General features: G+C 49.1%; 9 protein-coding genes across 9 annotated transcripts; 2 read left to right on the top strand and 7 right to left on the bottom strand.

Moving 5' to 3' along the window:
- Positions 1 to 1385: 1385 nt before the first annotated feature.
- Positions 1386 to 3160, top strand: N7458_012051 (uncharacterized protein; the record flags this gene model as incomplete). The annotated part of the gene is made up of 2 exons (XM_056915433.1): positions 1386 to 1419; positions 1596 to 3160. 2 exons carry the CDS (start codon positions 1386 to 1388, stop codon positions 3158 to 3160), a joined length of 1599 nt encoding a protein of 532 aa, XP_056760187.1.
- An 833-nt stretch (positions 3161 to 3993) lies between these two features.
- N7458_012050 (putative SNF2 family helicase) lies at positions 3994 to 7949 on the bottom strand (the record flags this gene model as incomplete). The annotated part of the gene is made up of 12 exons (XM_056915432.1): positions 3994 to 4225; positions 4344 to 4474; positions 4531 to 5486; positions 5544 to 5742; positions 5816 to 5903; positions 5949 to 6048; positions 6099 to 6253; positions 6319 to 6438; positions 6503 to 6675; positions 6728 to 6748; positions 6803 to 7502; positions 7558 to 7949. 12 exons carry the CDS (start codon positions 7947 to 7949, stop codon positions 3994 to 3996), a joined length of 3267 nt encoding a protein of 1088 aa, XP_056760186.1.
- Positions 7950 to 9181: 1232 nt separating this feature from the next.
- Positions 9182 to 9634, top strand: N7458_012049 (uncharacterized protein; the record flags this gene model as incomplete). Its single annotated transcript, XM_056915431.1, has 1 exon — positions 9182 to 9634. The coding sequence occupies one exon, from the start codon at positions 9182 to 9184 to the stop codon at positions 9632 to 9634; it is 453 nt and encodes a 150-aa protein (XP_056760185.1).
- A 437-nt stretch (positions 9635 to 10071) lies between these two features.
- Positions 10072 to 10761, bottom strand: N7458_012048 (uncharacterized protein; the record flags this gene model as incomplete). The annotated part of the gene is made up of 1 exon (XM_056915430.1): positions 10072 to 10761. The coding sequence occupies one exon, from the start codon at positions 10759 to 10761 to the stop codon at positions 10072 to 10074; it is 690 nt and encodes a 229-aa protein (XP_056760184.1).
- Positions 10762 to 13099: 2338 nt separating this feature from the next.
- Positions 13100 to 15566, bottom strand: N7458_012047 (uncharacterized protein; the record flags this gene model as incomplete). The annotated part of the gene is made up of 3 exons (XM_056915429.1): positions 13100 to 15108; positions 15263 to 15393; positions 15472 to 15566. 3 exons carry the CDS (start codon positions 15564 to 15566, stop codon positions 13100 to 13102), a joined length of 2235 nt encoding a protein of 744 aa, XP_056760183.1.
- Positions 15567 to 16669: 1103 nt separating this feature from the next.
- N7458_012046 (uncharacterized protein) lies at positions 16670 to 17074 on the bottom strand (the record flags this gene model as incomplete). Its single annotated transcript, XM_056915428.1, has 1 exon — positions 16670 to 17074. The coding sequence occupies one exon, from the start codon at positions 17072 to 17074 to the stop codon at positions 16670 to 16672; it is 405 nt and encodes a 134-aa protein (XP_056760182.1).
- A 473-nt stretch (positions 17075 to 17547) lies between these two features.
- N7458_012045 (uncharacterized protein) lies at positions 17548 to 18192 on the bottom strand (the record flags this gene model as incomplete). Its single annotated transcript, XM_056915427.1, has 1 exon — positions 17548 to 18192. The coding sequence occupies one exon, from the start codon at positions 18190 to 18192 to the stop codon at positions 17548 to 17550; it is 645 nt and encodes a 214-aa protein (XP_056760181.1).
- A 265-nt stretch (positions 18193 to 18457) lies between these two features.
- N7458_012044 (NPA1/URB1 family protein) lies at positions 18458 to 22056 on the bottom strand (the record flags this gene model as incomplete). The annotated part of the gene is made up of 5 exons (XM_056915426.1): positions 18458 to 18778; positions 18836 to 19162; positions 19220 to 20013; positions 20071 to 21855; positions 21912 to 22056. The coding sequence occupies 5 exons, from the start codon at positions 22054 to 22056 to the stop codon at positions 18458 to 18460; spliced, it is 3372 nt and encodes a 1123-aa protein (XP_056760180.1).
- A 740-nt stretch (positions 22057 to 22796) lies between these two features.
- N7458_012043 (Sec1 family protein) lies at positions 22797 to 25259 on the bottom strand (the record flags this gene model as incomplete). Its single annotated transcript, XM_056915425.1, has 7 exons — positions 22797 to 23916; positions 23968 to 24434; positions 24503 to 24705; positions 24763 to 24909; positions 24972 to 25059; positions 25122 to 25159; positions 25226 to 25259. 7 exons carry the CDS (start codon positions 25257 to 25259, stop codon positions 22797 to 22799), a joined length of 2097 nt encoding a protein of 698 aa, XP_056760179.1.
- Between the last annotated feature and the right edge of the window lie 198 nt (positions 25260 to 25457).

Here is a 25457-nt window from a genome sequence, read left to right as displayed (position 1 = left end):
AAATATCGGGGAACACAACATCGTGATTGCTAGTTTGCCGAGTGGCGCATATGGTAATGTGTCATCCGCAACGGTCGCGATGCAGTTGCTCTCTAGTTTCCACTCCATCCGGTTTGGTCTATTGGTCGGGATCGGTGGCGGAGTACCAAGCAGTAATCCCAATATTCGACTAGGAGATATTGTCGTGAGCCAGCCGACGGATACTTCTGGAGGCGTGATCCAATATGACCTGGGTAAAGCATTAAGTGGTGGTCAATTCCAGCGTGCCGGGATGTTGAATCGGCCACCGAAGGTTCTGTTGACCGCTCTCACGGCTCTCCAAGCACATCACCTCACGGAAGATAGCCGGGTTGTCGAATTTGTTTCCAATATAAAAGCTAAAATGGCGCCCCACAAAGTTGCACAATTTGCGCGACCAAAGCAAGAGGATTGTCTATTCCAAGCAGAGTATGATCATTTCACATCTGACTGTATAGATTGCGATCGATCTAAACTGGTTCCACGGACCCCACGAGAGCACCAAGAACCAGTGATTCACTACGGACTCGTCGGATCCGCAAATCAGGTAGTGAAAGATGGTAGGCGGCGAGATCAGCTAGCCCGCGACTTAGGGGTATACTGCGTGGAGATGGAAGCTGCCGGACTCATGAATGACTTTCTATGTCTGGTCATTCGGGGAATTTGTGACTACGCCGACTCTCACAAGAATGAGGAATGGCAAGGATATGCGGCAGCAGTGGCAGCAGCCTATGCGAAGGAGCTTCTCTTAGTGGTCCCAATCGATCAAATTCAGAGTATCCGAACAGCACGAGACACTCTAGTAGACTCTGGTATTGTGCTCTTACGTCCAAACTCATAGGACTCCTTGTTTGATTCGAAATCATTTCTAATTAGTCATTTATATCTAGTTCACCGCTTTAACATCCAATTCAACCCTAAAACTATACCAGTGATTGAAAATTTTCTGGGACGGCAAAATGAGCTAGACCAGCTATGGCAGTATTTGCAGCCGATAAATCCTCGGCCACGAAAAGTTGCGATCCTTCATGGGCTTGGGGGAATAGGAAAGACGTAGCTAGCGATTCGCTTCGCACGAGACCACAAACATGATTTCACTGCCATTTTTTGGATCGGTGGTAAGGATCGAGGCACGCTCTTGCATTCTTTAAGCTCTGTCTTCCCCTAGTTACCAAGACAGTCTCAGAATAGTGGGCCAGTCAATAACGAAGAGGTGGAACATCGAGCTAAAGATGTGTTACGGTGGCTAGCAGTAGAGGGAAACACACGCTGGCTAATCATATTTGACAACATCGACCAATACTCTCCCGTTAATGGTGCTGATGGAGATTCATATGATATTAGAGAATTCTTCCCTACAGCCGATCATGGCTCCATTCTCATCACTTCTCGACTTCAAAGGTTGGCTGAGTTAGGGAAGTCGTTTTCAGTTAACAAACTCGGTTATGAAGATGCCATCCAACTACTCTTGCAAAGCTACGGTCTTTCAGTAAGGAACACGACTATAGAGTTTGAGAGTGATAAAGGTGCTATAACATTCAATACATTAATTTTGTTAGCAGTACTAATCTAAATAGATACCGTTACCCTTGCCAATCGTCTAGATAGGCTGCCATTGGCAATTGTCATCGCTGGGGCCTTCATGCGTGAAACTGGAACTAATATCGCCGAGTACTTACTCTATTACCATGAATATTGGTCGGAGCTACAGCGTCAATCGAATCCGGGACGACAGTACCACCAAGGCAACATGCTACAAACATGGATGATCTCATATCGTGAGATCCAGAAACGGGACCCGAACGCAGCAGAGCTGCTCCTGCTACTTGCTCGCTTTGACAATCGAGATATCTGGTATGAATTGGTCAAAAGTGGCTGCCAAAGCTCTTATGTCCCAGCTTGGCTCGAAAGGGCCACATCAAGCGGCATTTCATTTAAAATCGCTGTCAAGAATCTCATTGGATTTTCTCTTCTTGAAGCAAAGAAACAAGGAGGAGGCTATACGATGCACCCAGTGGTACAAGACTGGTGTATCCACCTTGTCAACACAGACCAAAACGTGAATGCGACTCAGCTTAATGAACTCGCACTGATATCTGTTGGTTTCACTGTCCCTAGCTCACGTGAAATAAATTATTGCGAGCTTCAACAGCGGCTAATCCCACACGCAAATTATGTACGTCGTGAGAGTTTGTCAGGTGATAGTTTTGCAGTATGGGAAGCATATTATTACTTAGGGGATCTCTACTCCGATCAGGGGAAGCTGAAGGAGGCAGAGGAGATGTACCAGCGAGCACTGGCAGGGAAGGAGAAGGGCCTAGGTCCAGACCATACCTCCACTCTCAATACAGTCGGCAACCTTGGTCTTCTCTATTCCAATCAGGGGAAGCTGAAGGAGGCAGAGGAGATATACCAGCGAGCAATGGCAGGGTACGAGAAGGCCCTAGGTCCAGATCATACTTCCACTCTCAAAACAGTCAACAACCTTGGGAATCTCTATAGAGATCAGGGGAAGCTAAAGGAGGCTGAGGAGATGTACCAGCGAGCACTAGCAGGGAAGGAGAAGGCCCTAGGTCCAGACTATACCTCCACTCTCAAAACAGTCGGCAACCTTGGGATTCTCTACTCCAATCAGGGGAAGCTAAAGGAGGCAGAGAAGATGTACCAGCGAGCACTAGAAGGGTTCGAGAAGGCCCTAGGTCCAGACCATACCTCTACTCTCAATACAATTGACAACCTTGGGAATCTCTATAAGGACCAGGGGAAGCTGAAGGAGGCAGAGGAGATGTACCGGCGAGCACTGGAAGGGTTCGAGAAGGCCCTAGGTCCAGATCATTCCTTCGCTGTCAGTACAGTCAACAGCCTTGGGAATCTCTATGAAGATCAGGGGAAGCTGAAGGAGGCAGAGGAGCTGTACCAGCGAGCACTCGCAGGGAAGGAAAAGGCCCTAGGTCAACAACATACATCCACTCTCAATGCAGTCGACAACCTTGGGAGTCTCTACTCCGATCAGGGGAAGCAGGTAGAACTAGAAAAGATTAATCACGCAGGATTGCCGGGTAGTCAGGCTGTACATTTAAACAGCAGTATAGCTCGACGGGCTATGGAGAGATTGGCCAGAAAGTTCAAAAATCGCGGGTAGATAGTGCACATTTCTGATAGGACTGGAGAAGATGACCACATTGATATTATAAATTCTCGATAAAGAACCTAATGTAGTAATTATGGTGGCTACGTGGGGTCACTGCAGAGAAAGCAAGGGTGAAGCAGTCATATGTATTTTTCCCCTGATCTCTTTTCAAGCGGATCGCTGAAGGCAGGTTGAAGGGAGATCAGGCAGTGCTGAATAATGGCTAAACTCGTACGAGCAGTAAAGCAGGTGCATATCGTGCAGATAAATACTCCTGTCAATTTGCTCTGATCCACGATAAGATTCCATGAAATTCCACGGACTTTTCGTTGTCGTAACGTACTATTACAGGGCGCATTTTACTACGCCCCTCAATTTAACGCTGGCGGCTCAATAAAATATCTGCGCTAAGGTCTTGGCAGTGGGTCAGAGAAAGAGAGTCTCGGTGTGTACTGGTCAAGGCAATTTCGAGAATCACTGTATCATTCACATACTGAAGCACAAACTGTTGGATTTGTGAAATCTCCTCCTGAAATGCACCGTAAATATCACTAAATGATTCTGCCCCAGTGTCCAGCTTTGACGGCATCACGAGTGCTTCCATGAAAGCACGATGCTCGAGAACGGCCCCTTTCGAACCAAACTAATCCAAGCTATAGACCGTATTTAGATCCTCCTCTCCATGTGAAAAAAAAAAATCAGAAAAACCATCTCAGATCTGCGCCATGATGCATCCTCCACGCCGATAAATATCAAACCCAGAAAAAACGCAATTTGGAACCTGCCCCCCACGACGAATACCATATTTTCCTTCTCATGCATTTCCACCGTTGATATAGCATCGATCATTCTTCACTGTCATCAATGTCGACCCGGAGACCACCTCCCTCCACATGAGTGACCTTACCAAAGGTCCCCAGAATGTCTTCGACACCAGCTCGGCTGTGCAGCACGGGGTGACTAATTACAGTTGAGATGTTCTCGGTCTTTTCCTTCTGTAGTAGAAGCATTTTCTCGTCATCGATGGTACCCTCTGCGACAATTTTGACGATCTCAACATCCCGTTGCTGGCCCTTTCTATACACGCGACCATAAGCCTGGTATTTGTTAGCTGGTAGGTTGACGTATGTATGAAAATAATAGACTTATCTGCTCCTGCAGAGCTTCATTCCACCACAGGTCTAGGAGGATGCACTTGTTAGCCGCGGAAAGGTCCAGTCCGACGCCACCCGTCTTCAGCGAAGAGATCATGACTTTGATTTCCGAGTTATCCCGGAATCTTTCGATGCTTTTGTCGCGTGAGATAGGAGGCATCTTTCCGGTCAACTTGGTATGTGTTGTTAGTGACCTTGTAAGCGTTGGGGATTGATTTCAGTACTCACAGTGGTAGACCTCCAGCCGTTCTGCTCACACATTGACTTCAGCAACCGGACTGTGTCCAAGAATTGAGTGAAGATGAGGATCTTGTTTTTTTTGTCTTCTTCGATCCATTTCATCAGTATCTCGCGGACTTTCGTGAATTTGGCGCTAGGAGTCTTCTGCCCGATGGCTGGAATCCAGTCCTCCGGAACGAATTCCACGTTAAATACATCCTCATCTTCGCCATCTTCTGGTTGAGATCGAGACTTTCCGAACATTGAGGATGTCCGCACTCTCTTTGAAGCTTTGTTTGGCTTGGGAGATTTTTGTGAACTCTCGGCTTTGTCGTATCGTTTCCTCTTGCCTGGGACGGACGAGCCAGTTGACACGGAAGATTCGTACCCCACTGGATGAACTCTATCGAAGACACCGTAATAGGCGGCTTCTAGTATCGGCGTTGGGCATTTGGTGCACAGTCGATTCTCCTTTCCCAGTAATCCCTGTTCGTCGGGAAGTTGATCGAAACATTCTGCGCAATATAGATGTTTGCAGGATGTGATGATTGCTTGTTCGGGGATCTCTCCACAAAGAGGGCAGTTATGTCTCTCCTTGCAATCTTGCCAGCTTTCCTCGTTGTGGAGCTGATCCATGAATTCCCGGAACTCTCTGATCAGTTTGTCTCTGTCCCCCTCAGGTTGCGGTGGAGAGATATCATCTTCGGACAGAGTGCTCTCTGCAGTAGGAACCGAAGAATCACCCTGGGCAGAGAGAAGTATTTTTGCGATTTGTGCAGATGGATTATTGTCCGTAGTATCTTGCTCCTCAATCAAACGCCTTAAGGTAGCAACGGTGTTGCCATGAAGGGCATACTGGACCACATCCTGAGCCGTGAGAAGATGGCTGGTAAACATGCGAAGCTTCAAAAACATGGTCAAGATGCACTGCCATTGTCGCGCCTTTAGTCGTGGTCCACAGTTATCTGCGAGTTATTTTTAGCATGGATCAGAATATGGGGTAATTACAACAATTCACGCACCATTGACCTTCTGGAGAAAGATCAGCACGATCTTCCTGTACAGGATCTTTTCAGCTTCGCAAAGTTCAACAGTCTCTTCTTTGCAAACAACCCCTGGCAACTTGATTATAGGTCGAGAGAGGAGCCTGCTTTCATGTGTTTTTCGGTGAAGGATCGACTTGAGTGTCTCCACGAGTTTGCTCCTTGAGCTTCCCTCCCCCTGCATGCAACGAAATGATCAGAAGGTCCGCGGGAGAAGATGCGCAGGAGGTAAGGAGTGGTCAGTCTCTTACATCACAGTATATGTGCTTGAAGTCATCCGCAGTGGTACAATGTGGAACCCCAATGAAGTTGAAATATGGGTACAGTTCCTCGATGCAGCTAAGAACGTTAGAAAAGCTCAGTCTGCCGGGATTTTGGACGTACTTGTGCAGAGGAGTTCCAGTCACAACCCACTTATGAGTTCCGATCAGGCCTCGGATTGCCATGGATGTGGCGGAGGCCGGATTCTTGATGACATGGCCCTCTAAGTAAATCTCAGTAACCTGCCCAGGAATAAATGTGAATAAAACTTACCATCAAGGATGATACGTTGCCATTTCATTCGATGTAGGACCCCCACGTTCTTCATGAAAAAGTCCTTCCACCATCGCGTTATATCCTCCTTGGATAGCCCTATCGGTGCTTTCGGTGAAGGGTAAGACCGTCGCACATGTTCATACGAGGCAAGCCTGTCGCACAAATTAGGATCAATTTTAACTATTTTGAGTCGCGAAGGATTCAAGGAGGGCCTTACACCACGTCATTTTTTTCCATTGACTTGATATTGTTTTGATCACTCATCCTTGAGTTGCTCCTGTACTCCTGGACGGTTCCAAATATATCGGTGTCGAAAAACCTGTTGATTTGATCCGCCCTGCGTATTTCCATGAGCCCATTTCATAGCAGGGTGAGCTTGGTTGTAATCAAAGTATACTAACCAATGGCCGATCATTCCTGACGGAACGACAATCAGGGTAGGGGCCTTCTCATCATATTTGTCCAAACGTCTGCCGTCCAAGATGGTTGAGAGAGCTGTCACCGTTTTTCCGAAACCCATCACGTCGCACAGCAGTCCCCCAACGGGTTCGGTAGATGATTTCTCTCGCTCACGCTAAAAATTGAATTATTAAATGATATCTCTGAGGATTTAAAGTGCACCATACCATCCAACCAACAGCTAGAACCTATTACGATGTTAGATAACGGCTGACTGTTGGGTTAGAAATGGTTTCACTTACCTGGTGGTGACTTAGACTGGTGTTCAAACCCTTGACCTTCCAGCCACCAGCACCATCGCTCGAGGGTTGATGGTCAAATTTCCGGGTCGCTTCCAAAATCCGCTGTCGGTCAGATTTAGCAGCAGCTTTTTCCGTTGGTGTTAAATCTGTCATTATATCAATTATCTCGGTCAGAGCCTTGGACTTGTCTTTTTTTGCGGAGGTCGGGAGCTCAGGCATTGCCGCATTTGCATTAGCATTGAGAATAATGCTGCTTGATGTCCAAATACTCTCCAACTCTTTGTTCGAGAGCCGATGTGTTTTTTGTCGTGAGCTTCGTTGGTTTGCGCTGCCCTTTGGTTCATCTGTGGTAGGTTGAGTACCAGTTTGATCCTTTCCAAGTAATCGCTGAAGACCTAATGCCATGGACGCGGTCTTCTCTTTCTCAGAAGGCACTAGTCTCTTCTTTGGCATTTGGCTTGACTTGGGATCTTTTGATCCTGATGCCTCGGGCAGTTGGTGACTTGGGGATAAATACTTGGGAAAATCGGCTTCTCCAACGAAAAGCGCTTCATCATCTCCCTCGGGCGAATTCTCGCTACTCGCCAAGCGACTATACCGACCCTTTGGATGCAAGTCGTCTTCTTCTCCCTTGACCATTCCCACGAAAATCTTGTCATCGATTTCCAAGTGACTGGACGGCTCTTTTTCCTGGGAGAACCTGACAATACATGATTAGGATAAGATGTCGTATTCTGCAAGCACATAAAACTTACGCATTGTCACTCTGCTCTTCGCGAGGGATGTATTCTTTCTCTTCCCAGTCATTCTCAGTTGCCTTCGCCTTCCCCTTGTCAGGTTTACCGTGAGTCGATGGCTCATGAAGAATGGAATATGGGGTGTCAATTCCATCGTCTGTCCAATGCGAGATATTGAGGGAACGTCCCTCATCACCAGATGAGGATGCTTTGCTTTGAGAGTGTTGATTAGAGTCTCCCCCCATCTCAGCGGCCGTGAGGTCGTCAATCGCACGTCGAAGCCCTTCTCTACCCTGTCGTGGAGGCCCTGGGTAATCCGGCAAGGTTGAACTTTCGGGGTTCGAAGCAGTCGTAGTTCCGAATTCCTCCTTTACTGGAGAGACCATTGTGTCTCCAGTATCATCATCCATTGTGGGAACTCTGATATGAGTAGTGAAGTTTGAAGGATATTGCAATTGAGCTCAATGGGGTTTGATGTGTCGTAAAGTAGAGAGATGAAGATTCGATAAGATTGTCGAAGAGGAAAAGATAATAGAGGGTATATGATAGAGGAAGAAACTGAGTATCGTAATTGTGGTATAGGGCGAGGGACAGATGAAGGTGAGGACTGTTGATGAAGGAGGGTTTGGGTAGGATGAAAATTGGGAAGAGGGGCTGGAGAGGTAGATGGGGAGGAAGAGTAGGGCTGAATAGGGTTTGAAAAGAGGACGAAGAAGAGATGACGATGGAGAGTAATGAGAGTGCTGATGTTCCAGAGCAGGAAAGGATAGTTGGGAGCGATATATGAGGAAGGGTTCGGGAGGGATAGAGGAAGGGGATGAGAGGATAAAAGATTAAGTGAATAACTCGATGGAGTCTGGAGTTGGTGGAGATGAGAGAAAACGAAGTTTGAATGAGGACGAGTAAAGGGACTTGGGGATTGGGTTGATGAGATGAGTTGGTAGAAGTCTCATGGAAGACTTCTGGGGAAAGCACGAAGAGAGAATGGTCGAGGAGAGATGTGTATGGAGAGAGTAGAACTGCAAGTGACTTGTGGGCGTTGATACCCCATGATCTACCTGAATTCCAGCAATGATATCTCTGGCTCCTTTTTCTTACAGATTGGCAGGCTACGATATCCTTGAACTTTGATTGACTTTCCAAGGAACCAGCTCATATACGTCGTTCTTACCAAAACAGCCTGCCCGCTCACACCCTCTCTACCTTTCAAAGTGATGGCCTGATTCTGGGAGTCGGCCGAATCCACAACTTGTGAGTGAATCCCGGAGAGAAGAGTCATTAGTTGTATGAAGGCGCTTGGAGACACCTCTAAGACTAATTGCCTAACCTATTCTCCCACTGCAGCTTCCTGCTTCCTACTGGACACGCCGAGAATCAGCTGTGAGTGACGAACTCGATACCAACGTGACAGAACCTCAACCGATCTTTCTGATGAACTATACTCGCTCGTTCTTCATCTCTCATCATTTTTTCATTTCCACCATCGATAGCCCTGCCTTCAACACTTGGCAACACCTCTGACGAGACATTGAGACAACAACATGACGGGCATGAAAAGAAAGAACAAGACCACTGCCGAAGCAGCCTTTTCTCTCAGCATGGGCGACATTCTTCTCCAACAGAATGACCTCGAGGACCTTGGATGCAAATCCAAGCCTTGAATACCTGGCACCTAAATATCCTTGAAAGCCAGGAGCTTCTCGACTCCACAGATGGCAAACGAGTCCTACGCACAGCCCGGACCGTCAATTGGCGATACAGCAAATATCGAGCTCAGGCTTCAAGCATTGAGAGGGTGATCTCCAAAAACCGCGATATCGTTCAGAAGGTTTTGAGGGAAATGGTTGCTGCTGCTAGTCTTCCCGCGGACCATGAGGTCTACAAAGAAGCTGGCAGTCAAGCTTCTGATCCGGTTAAGACTAAAATTGCGACCGCATATGAGCACAAGACCGAGGACAACACTAAGTGCAGTGCTGAGCACAAGACTGAAGACAAGTCCGAGGAGATCAAGCGATCCAGCAAGAAGGAAGACAACCCAGAGAAGCAGATGGATATCCAGCCATCAGAGGAGAAGCCTAGCGAGATGACCGCCTAAACAGCTCATGCCATTTTCCGAATGATCGCCACACCATACTGACCAAACTATTTAGCAGCATTACGGCTCGGAAATGAAATATGGAGTATAACACACTGGTGGAGGAAGGATCGCAACTTTGTTTTGCCCGATTGGGTGTCGCGTTCCAGGGCTTTGGTCTTTCCTTAGGATGCAACCCTGCACGATCAAACCAGCATAGCTGAATGGAGACATTTCATTACAGTGAAAATCGGGTGGATTTTGATTTGATCATGATAATCATACACACATTAGTCGTTAAAATAAAAGCATAAAGCATAACCGATATTCATCATAGGAATATCACAGATTCAAAACGCAAATCCACAAAATTGAAAATCCACCCGCAACCAAATCACCTGATCTCGCACAACCCTCCTCCGCATTCTCATTCTCTCCGCTCGGTCAACAGTCAACGATTAACGCGCACGACGGTTCTCATGACGCTGGTTGTATGTGTCATGGGGCGCTTGGAGGAAGATGTTTGCCGGTGCCTGGATGCGTCCTCCCTGCATGGGAATATCCCGGTCCTCGGGCGTACCGTTCACAGCGGCCCGGTCGAAGTACCCAAGATCCAGGAGCTCCCGAAGCATGATATCGGAGGCTGATTCGTCCCAGTCCTGGTCCATCTCCTCATCCTCCTGCATCATGGCTTGAGCCGTAGTTGGAGCAGGTGTAGTCTCAACACTGGGGGTGGCGGCAGTGTCGGTGTCAGTGTCGATGTTCCTGGTGGTGACATCGGCCAGTGGGACGCGGCGCATGAAGTCGACGGGGAGACCGAAGACATCGCGGGGACCGACTTCAAGGATTGACCAGTCCACAGGGTTGCGATTGGGGAGAGGTACCATCGGAGGTTCGTGATCTGGGCCATACTCGTTCTCCTTGTTCTCATCCGATTCTGGCCAGGAAATTGGAGTGCGAACCTGGGGCGACTCTTGGTCCTCGCCGTCTTCGAGGATCTCGAAGTGCCGTCTCTCCGGGCTGCTGGGGAAGAATGCCCGGCCCGCACGGCGATGTGGGGTAACTGGGTTACCCAGGAAAGGCTCTCGCGCAGGCTCTGCCTTTCTGTCAGCTACTTCTCTGATAGTCTGCCTGGCTTTATCCTTCATGCATGGCGGTCCTTAGACAGGTGCCGTGCATCAGGATGAACATTAACCATGACGTGAAACTGTCACCGTCTAGTGACAGGAAAGGATGTTGATACTTATACACTTACGCTGAGACGGCTCGACAATGGTCGAGCGACGCCGTGGCCGAGCACGCGGCAAGGATGGGCCTGAAGGCGCGGCAGCAATCTGTCCACGACGAGATGCCATCGTCATGGATCGCAAGGTCATGGGATGTCTCGAGGGAATCCGGAATCTCCATGACCGGCGGCGGGGCAGGCGCCCATAACGAAATCTCGCGAGTCCCAGTTCCGGACTCGACGAGGACGACTCCCGGATGATACTGTTCTGCGTTTTTCTTCAATATCAGACTCCGAACACTGAGATATCACAATCATAGCATAGTACTTACCCGGTAAGCGTCGTTGTCTCTTGGCTCCTGGCTTTGCTCCATTTCCGATATCGAGATATCGGACTGCTATGTTCGGATGAAATTTTTAAAAAAATCCTTCAGAAGAAAGGGTAGAGGGGGAGGTTTGTTGATGGTAAGTGAGGTGAGAAGACGCGCCATCCGAAATGTTTGTTGACTATAGGGCCGTGGACAATAATACCTACTGCCTTATCGCGATGCATCTTAGAAGTCATAGGGATAGGCAGTATCTACGATAAGATTCAGCAGTATTTTGGCTCTAAGGTTAGGTCTTACCATGAGACTGTTCGTTTTGGGGGTAGTTGATATACCACGGGTTGAAGACCCTGTGAGGACTATAAACCTTACTTTGAACAAAAATCTGAGTGCTATCCCATCATTTCCCATTGTTATTAGACAGCTTATATTAAACATTCGTTGATATAGACTATGGCTTCTTAAGTAGACGTTTCCATTCCCCCGTGTTTGCTTATATGTAGCTATACCCGGAGACTATGTGAAAGGTTATTTCGGCGAACATTGTTAAGTAAGCGTAAATGGCTTATAACCCTAGTCAATTCTTTAGGCGCCTATATATCGTTTGATGAGGAAACCCTAGGGGTAGCCTCATTAAAGGCTAAGGGTATTAGATATGCTCTCGATTAAGCAATTCACGTTAGTAAACATAATATAATGCAATACATTAGAAATAACTTACATCGTCGTTAATGGCAGTACGCCCCGCAAAACTTGGCACTAGTAGCATTCTCTTCCGATCAGTTGTTTCTATTCTACAAAGGATAGAGGGAAATTTTCCATATCTGTGAAATACAGGGACCAAGAAAAAAGGCCATCTATATATGCCTCGATTTTTTATTTTTAATAGATCTTTCTGAATGTCTTTTGGACCCTCTCTCTAGATATTCCCGGCATCTTTGTTCAACTTGCCTTTTAAAGTATAGCTGATGAGGTGGTTTTGAACCTTTTCGGGTGTTGCAAGCTTATGGAACACCACTGTACTCCAGTTAAGTGTATCCGTGTCTCTCCCTGTCTCATAAGAAAACGTCTCCAGACCATGCTGCTGACCTCAGTCCTTTAAAAGTGCAGTATATCTTGAAAGGCGGCCTAAAGTGAAAAGGTAAGTCATAATGCTCGAAGGGGGAGTCGGTTCATAGGGTCTTCAGACACCGGATTTTGTTTAACAAACGCAAACGCAACGCCTGACAAATCAAGGGGAGTGATACAGCGATCAAGATCAATATTATATTCGAGGATTCCGGATATAGCGTCAAACCTTCTACACATATAACTCCACTGCGGGATCTGTAGCTAATGGATACTGATATCACTAATTCTGAATCAAGTAATGGATAGATTGTATCTGTTCAGCCATCTACAATGAGAGCGAGAGTCTACCGATATCTCAGAGACACTTGGACTCCTCCGAATCTTAGATTCGCAATTGATCCATCACCTGATCTATCAACCATATCACTTCGTCTCCGTCAATGTACTTGTTCACAGCCAGCACTAGATACACAGCAACATCATCTCCCTTCAAGGACAAAGAGTATCGGAGAATGACAAAAGAGTCAATTGCCACAGAAATTGTGGGATGCAACGAAAAGGAAAACACAGAACGAGCCAGAGCTGGGGGTTATCAAACGCAGCGTCAAGCAGGGGCATCATAGTACCGAAAATTGGCATCAGCAAATACATCAAAAAGGAAGAAATAAAGAAAAGATATACTTTGATCTCTCGATAGGATGCAACGTTGCTGTGTAACCAGGCCGGGCTGAAACAAACGAAAATCTCGTGCCGCATGCTGTCCACCATACATTTGCCCAAATTGTCACATACTTCATTTAGCAGCAAGAGAAAAAGAAGGGTGGATTAAATGCAGACATCGAAGGTCATCGTACCATACTTGGTCTACCTAAATTGACCAGGGCCGACCATGCCACCTCGCCCGTCACCACCATTGGGCTGGCCGAACATCTCCAAGAGGTGTCGAGACGAGGGAGGTGGACCTTGTGGACCAGGGCCACCGGGACCAAAAGGACCTTGACCGCCGGGGCCAACTCCCATCATGGCCTCCGGGTTTGGGGGCATGGGAGGGAAACCGGGGGGAGGAGGGCCACCCATGTATCCTGGCGGTGGCATCATGCCGGGTAGGGGACCGCGAGGGGGCATCGGCATCATACCTGGCGGGAAGCCACGGTTAGGTGCTGGGATGCCAGGAGGCGGGCCCATGGGGTTGGGCCCATTACCCTGGGGAGGAGGATGTTGACCGGCCCAGCCTGGGGGTGGCATATGCTCCAGTCCTGGAGGCCGCTGGAGTGGCATGGGAGGCTGGTTCATGCCCTGAAGAGGACGGGAACCCCCAGGAGTCATAGGGCCTTGGCCACCCTGAGGTGGGAAGGGAACCTCATCGAAGTACCCCACGGGCGGGGGGACGTTGGGGGCTCGCCGACGGAGCTGTTCGCTGTCTGGTCGCTGCATATTCGCAATGGCGGGGTCATCGAGGAAGGTTGGAGTCTTTTGAGCACCAAGTCCAGGAGGAGGACGAGGCATCATTTCTGGCATCAGGCCAGGGGGAGGAGGCACGCCTGCATTTGGTGGTGACTGCTGGGATGATAGGCCAGAGGGAGGTCCAACGCGGACTTGCTGCATCAACCGAAGCAGATGCTCTCTCTCGCCAGTCTGGGGTTCCTTGCCAACCACTTGAGCCATAGGGTGCTCACGAGGGCTCATGTAATCAGAATGCGAGAGCGAATCTCTCGGAGACGACATGTTGGCAACAGGACGTGGCTGCTGCTCTGAGTGCGCCATCGGGGGTGGGCGCGAATGATGAAGCGGCTCACCTTGGTTAGGAGTGCCATTGTTGGATCGATTGCCTCCGCCTCCCAGCATCTTCAGAATACGCTGGAAACCTTCCTGGTCGGCATCATGTGGGTTGACCGGGCTACCTCCACCAAAGAGTGCGGCCATAGAGGGTCCTTGAGGCTCAGTCTCCCTCGCAGGACTCTCTGGTGGCGGGCTGAACAAACCAGCAAAACGAGATGATTTGCCAGGTTTTGCGCTCATGCCAGCGCCAAGAGGGTCTTTCTTGGGAGTTTGTTCAGCGGCAATCGGTGAGCTGATTTCAGGAACGGGGGGGTTCGTATCTCCCAGCATACCAAAGAAGCGCTCCATCGAGGAAACTGGCAAAAATTGAGCACCAGAGTTGCTGAAAATCTCCCCATCGGTGGGGTGGGACTCTGGCTGCTGAGCAGTAATATGAGATTCTGCGGCTAGCTCTCTCTTCTCTTCTTGCGCTGGAGCCTGCTGACCAGCACCAGATCCAGCCTTCATCCTCTCCTTCCAGCGTTCAAAGTCTTCCTGCGTATGTGCACGTCGTGGCTCATCTCGGTCGTTGCTATCCAACCACTCGGGCTCTTGCTCGAGTTTGGCACCGCGAGTCCAGTCACGGTCTGCGCCGTGTCGGTCACGACGCCACTCTCGGTTGCGAATCTGTGCTTTATCGTCTTCAGCATCAGCACCCTCATGGGTGTTTTCATCACGGAACCAGCTCCCTTCGAGTTTGGCTCGTCCCGGCTGGCCATCCTTTTTCACTGTGGGGCGGCCATCGCGTTCCCGAATTCCTCGATCATTGTTTGGGTCTCGGGCATTTTCTCTATTCTCCCATCGGTCGAATTCACCGTTGCGACGCGGCTTGCGGTCCTGCTCATCCGGTCCGAGCCCACGACGAGGACGACCAGCATTCCAGTCCTCCCTTTCCCCGCGTCGGCCGTTTAGACCAGCAGGCTTCCCGTCTCGGCGTTCCAATTCTCTCTCCGGAGCGTCCTTATCTTTGAAAAATTTGTCTCTGAAGTTGAAGCGGTCACTCTTCTCATCCGAGTCGCCTGGTCGCACAGACCGGTCCGTCAGGTCGAACGATCCTTTACCGACCCCACCAATTCGTGATGACGCAAAGGCAGTTTTCGGGGGCCAAGAATGATGTCTTCTGTACCATTTCACAAAGGATGTTAGCAAGATCGATTGCCGCTACTGGCCAATGCTCGGTTAGGCGAAGGACCCGAGAGGAAGGCATACCTGAATTGGAACCACGGGAAATATGACGAGCTTCGAAGAAGCTGGGCCTTCTGTTTGTAGTCGTCTCAGATGGGTTATTAGGATCACGCGGGTTTCGTTGCTTGGTCTGGGTCGTTGGGTCAGGTTGAGGCCTGTAGAGATGAGTGATAAGGTCAGTCTTCGCTATGGGGATGCGGAGTGGCCGAGGCTGGTGGGAGCTGGTAACATACATCCATTCTTCAATCGGGGGTAGGCCAGGAGGTTTTGCGACAAGAGGCGATGAGCGTAGCCATAGCAGCTCATCGATCTCGTACCGTCGCGCCATGACGGCCTGGTCTGGGAATGGTGTGTGCGATCTTTATCCACAGGAGTTCAGGGTCCTCTCATTGGTCCACACGGGGGTAAAAATCGTAGAGCGCAAATGCGAATGGCGATATCGGTGTCCAAGGTGCGAGATTCGGACGGTAGGAGGAATAATCGAAGAGATAAGGGTAGAGGGGAGGAGGGAGCGAAAGACGGGAAAATGAGGTTGAGTGAGGAGAAGCAGCAATAAGCCACTTTGTGGCGAGGCTCAAGGCGGAGTCGGGGTCGGTGAGGAGGGGGTGGTCGTGGATTTGAACCAAGGCGATACTCCGAGAGGGTACACAACCAGGACAGGGAGTGGTAGGGGGCCAAGTTTGGCGTAGTCAGGAGATTGTTGAAGAAAAATACGTTTGCGTTTGGTGCGAAGCGAGATACTGTCAAGGCGAAGAGGAAGAGAGGGGTGTGCGGCGTCACTCGTGACCATTTTTGATATGCGAATGTGCTGATAGCGGAAGTCCACCAGTTGGTAAGGTCCGCCTTAATTAGCAGGCAACTCCTCGGTTCAAATCGGCCATTGTACTAGAATAGAAGATATCGATGTTTTTTGTACATCTGTGTCTTTTAAATTGTCCTAATCGTATTTGTTGCAGTGATCAATTGTCTTGGACAATGCTACACTTGGCCGAGGCTACATTCTAGCGGCATTTCATAAGGCTGAACTGACAATGGAGCTTCAAGTCACCTAAGCCACTCATGCCTGTAATAGGTATCTAGAAAGACAGCTCAGAAAACATCTAAAACAGATCTCTCGGAAGCTATGTATTTGATCTCCGTTCTCTCAATTCAAAGTCGTGAACTGCTCGTGTACAGGAGCAGCCGAATGGCCTCCTGACGCTTGCTCATGATTGAGACCCAATTATCTTAGTAGGTGTGTTCCCCAGTTTTAATTCTTTTTTTATGTAAGAGTACTAAGTTGGGCATGATTGTGGTTAGTCCCTGGCACTGCATACTGCCGATGCGCAGTCCCCAAACCATATAGGTCCAGCAAGACCGCTGGTGTAGCAACCACTAAGCGACTCCAATGAATGAATTATTAGACAAGGCCCCTCTCTCTCTTCCTCAATCTCACTCAATGTAATGCTTCTCGGCATAAATTCGATGAGTATTCCCCCGATGATCATGGATCTCCAATGACAATGTTCCATTCCTAGAGACGTACCAGCCGACCGAGTTCTCTCCAATCAACTGCCAAGTACCCTGCGCATAGAAACAGGACCGGGGATAGTCAGGATATTGTGTCTTGAATATATTCATCGTCTGATCATTGGCCGAGGAAAGTATGGAGAAGACGCCTTCGATTATGAATTCTGATTCATCACGCTGCCTCTGCTTCTCGTGGACGAGAACGAAAACATGAGGCTCGTTGTCCTGTGAATGCACAGTTTCTTCAACAGCATCTGCTTGAGCTTCTTGAAGCTCCTCTATCAGTTCCTGGGGGAACCGAGATTCGCGCGTGCGTTCGTATTGCATTATTTGATGGCCTTGATGATAAACGGGTTTCACCAGGAGAACAAACCGATTATTATTTTACAATTAGATGCCTACGAGTGAAAGGTATTTTGTAAGGCTTGTGGTCAAGGACAAAGAATGACGTGGACAGCTTGATTAAAACTACATATCTGATTCCCAATTTTAGCATGAACGGCTACGTAGGCATTCCTAGGGTCGGGGTCTACTGGATCGTGGCTCACTAAAACTTAATGAAAAAGATGGACTCAAAAAAGAGTGTTAGAGTCAAACTTCCATCAATGAGCTCCACAGATGGGTTATTTTAGCTGCAAAAAAAGATAGTGGATGTGTTCTTATCAAAGAGTTTCTCTCTTTTGTATCACTCCTGAATATGGGAGAAGAGGCAAAATGCGGGGTTTTCAGGTAGAAAACACTTAGCTAGGGATAGCAAGAATAGGTATAGATTGCACCTGAATCTGTTGTCTTAATGCAAATCAACAAGCATAGTGCTTTATAACGTCAGACATGAGTGCACGATGATACCAACCAGCTTGCTCTTTTAGTGCTTTATGATACCAACAAATCCGAGCATACCTGTCCCCGAAAATATGCTTCACCTTGGCGTAAAGACCCTTCGATTTGGCTTGAACAGAAAATCTAAGATCAAACAAGGTATGTTCAAAGTCTCTCTCAAGACCCATTAGCAGCAGGGCTTTTTCCACATCCATTGTCCTAAACGTGGGTGTCTGGAGAAGACTGATGTGTTCATAGACGTAGTCCATGAAGTCGACTGGCTTTGGTGAGGACGTTTGGCGAGTGAAACCTGACCAGAGCTCTCTCGCAGCGACTAGTTTGAAGCCAAGGAACTCGAGGACGGAAATACTCTCTTTTGCCAGCAGGATATTGACTTGGTATGGCTTTCCTGCGTCGATGTCATTGTCTTCGGTTGGATCTGGGGCATGCTGTAGTAGCCATGGCTTCGTCTGAAGACGGTCTGGTGTGACAGTGCAGACACCAGTGTGTTTTGATTCAAATGAGACTGGCTCAATTATTGACATTTTCTCGAGCCATGTGATTTCCTCGTCCGTGAGAACACCTTTAGTGGTGAAGTTTTCGTTGCTTGAAGGCATATTAGACATGGTGAGCTGATAAAACCTCGTGAAATTGTACAGATAAGTGTGTGAATGTGGAAGGAGGAACCATGCGCGCGAGAATTACTACATCCTCTATGGTCTAAACGGGTATGGCAACCAAAATGGGGAAAGAAGGACAAAGATCTAAAGACGGCATGCCCGAATCCGCCATCGGAGGCCAAATCTGGAAACGAACCCGATAGGAATAGTTTAGTCATATTCTGGCCTGGCGATAGCAGTATAGGAAATATAGTACAGAAATATTTGAAACTCAGGAATGAGAGATCTCTTTTAGAGCATGCTCGACAGTTCCAGCGCTCCACGCATCGACTCGCTCACGGTCAGACGTTTCATATAGTTTCCGCGCCAAGGCCACGAGCAATGCCACTTCCTTCACATCAGCTTCTGCAACTTGAACTTGGATCCAGCTAATGACTGCCGCGCGGGTAATCAGTGTAGTGCTTCCACCAACTTGTGCAGCTCGGTAAATGATATGCAGAATCTTTCGTCGCGCCGCTTCGCCAAGAGTCGGGGACTGGTAAAGTGAGAGAATGCGTTCAAAGACGTTCGCACGTCTGTAGATTTCCATATCCTATTAAATTTGGTTAGTAATTTCGGAAATGAAATGACGAATGGTTTGATCACGTACGGCTTTAGTGCGGAGACTCTTCACAAATAGTCCCAGCAGCCAGTCGATCTCGTCGACATAGCCGTCATCCAACTCAGGCTCGTTGAGGAAAATCTTGTCGATCCAGTACGAAGGAATCTTCTCAACTTCCCATACAGGGGATTTTTGCAAAAACTTGTTGACCTTTCCATACACCTTGTGCAAGGGGTGGGTAAGGATATTCAGGCAGTTGGAGGCACATTCGCCAATGATCCAGGGGATAGGCTCCTCAAGACCGATCTGATTGACAGTCTCAAGAAGTTCACCCGTCAGAGTATATACGGTACGCCACTCCACGTATTTTGATTCCTGAAAGTGATGTCAGTAAAAGTTCAAGCCCATCCATTCAAGAGCATTGTAGCCTACCTTCAGCTGGACCATAAACCGAGCGATCTTGGAGAATGCCTGTCTCCGAACTTCCTCGTACTCCGAGCACAAACAAAGCATCAGCTCGGCAATACGGCCTTGCTCAACTGCTTGCTCTATGTCCTCTCTCTCCCATCTGTGCAATGCATTATGTGTGGTACCTTCAGTAGGCAGGAAGCCGAAGATCTCATCAAGATCTACTGTTGAGGCCTTGTCGGACGACGTCGGTGGAGTGGGCCCAGAATCCACGTCCATTTTGTCTTCATCATCAGCTTCCTCTTGTCCCTTGAAACATTTCTTGATCAAAGAGCGGGTTTTCTTCGTCTCGGTAGCTTCAACCAAGGCATCACGAGCAGCCTTCAAAGCAACCGAGTTTTCTCCGGCATGTTTCAAATGCGCAAGCACCTTGGCAATCCATGTTCCAGTGGCTACTTCATCAGACTCATCCCCGGCCTTTACAACAAAAGGCCATTGTTCAACGATAGCTGCAACAAGAGGGCTGGTCGCAGTGTCATCTTGGGAGGTAGATCCGATCAAGTCCAAATAGTGGACAGGCTTCTTCGCAGCTCGGGACACGCAGTTATCAATGAAAAGTAACTGTTTGTGTAGTGTGTCGGATTCGGAATCTTCAAGACTGGACAAAAGTGCGTTGAATGACTGCGGTAAGTTCTGCAAGACGGAGTTTTCCGCAAGGACAGACATGAGCAGAGCCGAGATGCGACGCGCAGAGTCCTTGTCAGAAGTTTCTACGAGAACCTTGAGGATTGAGGTGAATGGCGAGTATTGCATAGAAGCTGCAAAAATCGTTAGTTCAAGAATCCTTCATATTCTTGCCACGAAAGATCGCATACCTGGCTTCTGCCACCACCTCATTGAGGCAGACTGCTGTGCGATCTGGAGAACACTCTGTAACTGGCTGAGGAGCATCTCAGAGTCATCAGCGCTGAGCTTGGGCTCCTCCAGGCGCTTCAAAACATCCACTAAAACTAATGAGACATCGAAATTTTCCTCCAACGCAATATCAGGCATGACTTCGTAATAACAAGCCAAGAGCTCTGCAACAGCCTCTTGCTGCTGTAAATCATCCTTGGCAGTTCGTCGGAACAGTAGGATCGCATCTTTAACGACTGGGATCCGACGAGAGAACTCGGCTAACAGCTTGGTGGAGGCCTGATTCCAGAAAAGCTGAGCTTGTCCATGATCAGCTCGGAAGATCTTCAGAACAGCTCGCAGTTTCGTAAAAGCAAGAGTCAGGATTCGCACGGCGAACAGGGTAATGATCTCCGCATTTTGGTTCAGGCACCGTGTCATGGTTTTCTGGCTAAGAGGACGAGGAAGAACATTCTCGATAACAATGGACACGGGAGGCGGCAGGGCCGGCAGCTTGTCCTTCCAGCCGCAGTTGGTGGGCACAGGTAGCTGCACAGTTGAGAAGAGGAAAGCAGACTCTGCCATCCACGACGGGGTGGCTTTGGGGTCTGCGGTGAACATAGTCTTCTTGGTAAAGAAGTCGGCGATCAGCTCCGGAGCGACCTTGAAAATGGTGACCAGCAACTCAATCTGCAGGCTGTCTACATCCGGGCGAAGGCATTGAATCAGATGAGACAAGGAATTGTTCCGTACAGGAACGGACTCCCGGTACTTGTCGACGTGAATAGGTGAGTCGAGACCCAGTTCGATACACTCACCATCCTCAATTGGCACAGTCTCGGGGTCAGTCCCAACAGGATACCAGCCTGTCTCGGGAAGTAGAACACCAAGACCAGAGGTCTTGCAGACATTCATCAGGACCCGGTGAATCTCGTTGGCAATCAAGATCCCCTCCGGATTGGGTTCGTCAGACTCACGGTCATAGCCATACAGCGTCACCAACTTCTCCAGGTTCCATCGGTTGAAGAATTTGCTCTTTGATTTGCGTGGCAATGATTCATCTTGCACGATGTCGCGCTCAATTGCTTTGATGACTTCCAAGGCGTCCGCCCGAGAATCTTTCCGGACGTGTTCAAGCAGCGCTCGAGTCAGTTTGGGCTGCTCGAGGATATCGCTTTTTTCCAAGGTTTGTTGGACTCTCAAATTGGCAAGCAGATATTTCACAGCGTTTCGTCGGAGCGTCGACTTCGGTGCATCCTCTTCTGCGGCCTCAAGCTGCAGCTTGCTAGGTGTCAAAAAGATTTCGAATCGCTTGAAGGTGATATAACGACTGATGTACAGCTTTCGAGCCACGGCACCACCGTCATAGGTGACGATTTCTGTGAGAAGACGCAAGCAAGGAGAAATCAGGTGCTCCTTTGTCTTTGTGGCCGTCAAGCCACGGTTGAAAAGTCTGAGTTGGTCCTTCTGCAGCAGATGCTTGCACAGAGCGATCCCGAATTCCCGGAATTCGAGCTGGCGGGAGATAGTCTTCAGAAAAATCGCCAGAACAGAGGGAATATTAGTTAGTAGTGGCTCATTGTTGTTGCTATCGGCGAAGCTCCAGGTCTGAATGAGGTCCGGGAAGCAGACCGAGGAGTCTTCCTCTTTGCCGGGGGTAATTTGCTTATCGCAATAGCCCTTCAGCACACGAAGCTTCTGGGCCTTGTCGCTCTCCTTTTCGGTCTGACCAATTGATACTAGAAATTCCTTGAATTTGAGGATGCCTGGGTGATCATGGATTAACGACTGCACTTTGACGGTTTCAAGGGCCGGCACTCACCTTGCTTGGCGGCCGGGGCGTTCTGCTGGAAAACTAGGAGTTCGCGCAGTTGGGAGGGAGAGGTGAAATTGACATCCTCGCTGCCCTGCTCATCGTCAAGCTTTCTACGCTTTGCCCGAGAGGGATGCTCGGCAATGTGCGCCATGCTTTTGTGGTGTTGCGTTGGTGACGATGGTATTATTATTTTTTTTTTTTCAGTCTTGGATGTTCCGATGCCATCGAGATTTCACGTGTCCTGATTGGCTGGGGCCACTCCCCAAATCCCTTCAGCTTTGCAACGGCGGATCCGATGGGCTGCCACTTGGTAGACTGTCCGGTGCTTGCTCATGGTGATTTTAATTTGATAGGATGATCCCCAAAAAAATAAAGTCATGATCTTCCATCTCAGTATAGAACATCCAGCGCTGTGTCCTAAGTTGCACCACTTCTAAAAGCCTACCTGCAGATATATATCGATGCTCACCCAGACTTCCTCACTCACGGATGCGCATCTACAAAAACGCGGGGCGGGATTCCCTTGGATGAGGCGGAAGACCGAGAAGGATTCCAGTTGGAAGTCACCATCAGACATACCTATTTGCGTACTATTTACAAAGTCTCGGATCATGTATTTGGGCTGTCCGGTTCAATTCCTTCTGGCAATTCCATTGGACCTCACTACGCCGGACTTCACCGCCAGCAATTTCCAGAAGAACCAGGCAACAAAAATGCTCGAAGGATTACTCGTGGAGCCTGCTCAAGTTGGAACTGCAGTTCTGAATATGTGGATAGGATCGACAAGACTAACAGAGCAACGGAACAGATGGTATCACAAGGGCGCTGAAAGGAGAGGAATATGGGGAACAAGTATTTCGAAAATTGAGGTTGAAGGATTCTGCTAGCCAGCTATTTGAAGAACCGGTACTTCTTCTCCTTGTCTTTCTTGTCCTTATCCTTCTTCTGAGGTTTGCCACCAGGTGGAGCTGCCGATCCGTTATTGAGAGACAGGTTCGCCATCCTGTCCCCCGGAGCTACAGGCGGGTTGAGATTGGGCGGCCGAACAGGCTTCTTTTGTGGTTGAGAAGGGGCGGGTGAAGGGGTGCTCTTCTCGAACAAATGAGCAGGGGCAGTAGGCTTCGGCCGATCGGCCGGGAGGTCCAAACGACGCTTGTCGACACTGAGATCCCCAACTTGACGTATGAAGAGAGCTGGGGTCAGCATGTGGGTGGTGGCTAGGAACACATCCCGGTTATAGGCCTGCGAGACCTCAAAACAGGCGCGAGCCTCTGAGTGGGTGGCACCACCAGCCATAAAGACAATCATGCGCTGGCGGGGCTGATCAACAGCGCGAGTACGCGCCCAGGTTGGTTTGGCACTGCGCAGAGATGCTTGCTGAGAGAGCATCTCCTGAGCGGCCATTCCGCCATCAGTTTCGGTGTGAGGTCTTGTGTAAGGGAAAGTGGTCGAGTCCAACGTGCCCTTGATTTGCTCCTCCAGCATCTGCTTGAGATTCAATTCATAGCGGGCTAGGCTGAGCTCTTCCGAGTCTGGAGATGGAGTCTTGCGGTTGAACAACGGCTGCACCGCCGGCTTTTCATCTTTGAGTGGTTTCTCCACGCGAACTCCAAGAAGGCCCAGATTAGCAATTACTTGCCCGTCTGAACCAGGAAGCTGGGCATGTGCCATCAGTTTTCGAATATCACCGCCCAGTAGACCACCACGGTACATAATATATAATAGAATCAACCGCAGTCGATCTTGAGGAATGACAGATTCGTCATCTAGCAACTGTACGAGTTGCGCTGCCAAGTTTTTGGCTTTCTTGAAATTCTCATCGAGTCCAGTTGCAAAGGACTGTTCAATAGAACTGACCTCAATGAGCTTACGCTCCTGGAAGAACTTCATACACTCCTCTGCCATATTCAAATGCAGCGTGTACGCGTCTTTGCCTGCCGTGAATTCGTTCAGACCAACCAACATGTCCCTGATCGTATTCACACTGAGTTTTTCATTGCTGGAGATCCGGCTATTAGTCAAGAGTCCAAGTCAAACAATGTCCCGCTCTAGATGGACTCACTCTTCAGCAAATTGTGGGTTCGCTGCTCTGAACTTGGCAAAGTCATCGCCAAGTTTCTCGAGCACTGCCCTCATGTGCATGTGTCGATAGTCTACCCAGACCTTGTCCTGCTCGCCAATCTCCATCTCTTTAAGCTCCTCGTTGGGCTTGCCTTGGTTAAGCAAGGTCTTATATGTAATTTTTTCTCCATCCTTGACTGGCAACAGGTCGAAAACCATAGCCCCATAAGTAAATTCATGGAGAAGTGGCGCAAAAACGTCCATAGACCGGTCAACAACAAGTAGCACTCCGCGGGGTCGGTTTGATGGAGGAGGGAAGTCACGCTGGAATTGCGCGAATTGATCCAATTCACTTTGGACAAAACGAGCGAGGTGAGAGCATAGCACACCAGCTTCATGGGACGGGGCACGCGGTCGGTAATAGCGGATCACAGGATACTCGCCGAGGCAGGCGCAGAGCGAAACAATCTTCATCACAATCAATATACGTTAATACGTGCACACAAAATGGTCATTCAAATGCGTAGGCATGCTACCTTTTGAGCCAACTCTTCGAGATGTTTGCGGACCAATCCGTTGCAGGCTGGATGGAACAACACCGGGAAGCTCCACGGATCGCGGAAGGTGACCAGGTGTGATTCGCGAGGGTAAAAGTCGATGTTCAAGATACGGTAATCAGCGATGTGATTTCGTGCCATTTCAGATCGATCAAGACGTTGACGTTGCTGGGGGTCGAGGACTGTAAACCTCATTAGCTACCTGCACTCCACGGAAGCTCCGCCTCGCCAGCACGCACATGAGGTCCAAACCAAGTACGCCTTCTTATATCGCCCAACCTCGAAGTCCGCCATCAAGCAATCGACAATCCATGACTGCGGTGACAGAATGTATAGCGCATTCATGTCCGGATTGTGCTGCCGGCGGTTCTCAATTTGTTCGATGTCTGCGGGAGAGGTGTGTTTTAGCTGACCGACCGTAGTGCCAAAGGGGCGGGGACTCGCTCACTGGAGACATTCAGGTTCAGGATCTCTTCATCTTTCACGGCACTGTTGATCAGCTTTCGGCTGGCCTCATCCACCACCAAAACTTTCCACTGTACGGAGGTGGCGGCCATCAGCGTCCGTTATAGCGGGGAGGGGAGGGAATGCAACCCACGTCATTGCCAACGACATTGCGGATCGTGTTGAGGATGACTGTGAGATAGCAAGCCGAGGTCAGTCGCAGTCATTAGAGCGAGGAATCAGCAGAAAGCCACGTACTGTCGCGCTGGATGTCGATGATGGAGGAGCCCATGTTGGCGGGCAGCCCACGGGACTGGGACTGCAAATGCAGAAGGGACGGAGACGGAACCGACGGAGATGTGCAAGAAAGAAAAGCAAAGTGCGTCAAAAGCCCAAGATAAGTGATCTGAGGCGATGCGCAAGGGACTTAGGTGGCCCGTAGTGGTCGTCGTAGGAGGTATATTGGCAGGATATTGGTAGGAGAGGGTTC

This window comes from Penicillium daleae, assembly GCF_028827525.1.
Source record: "Penicillium daleae strain IBT 16125 chromosome Unknown utg000009l_segment0_segment0, whole genome shotgun sequence".
Lineage (NCBI taxonomy): Eukaryota > Fungi > Ascomycota > Eurotiomycetes > Eurotiales > Aspergillaceae > Penicillium > Penicillium daleae.
The sequence above is the reverse complement of the archived record's forward strand: the minus strand, read 5'-3'. Positions and strand labels throughout refer to the sequence as shown.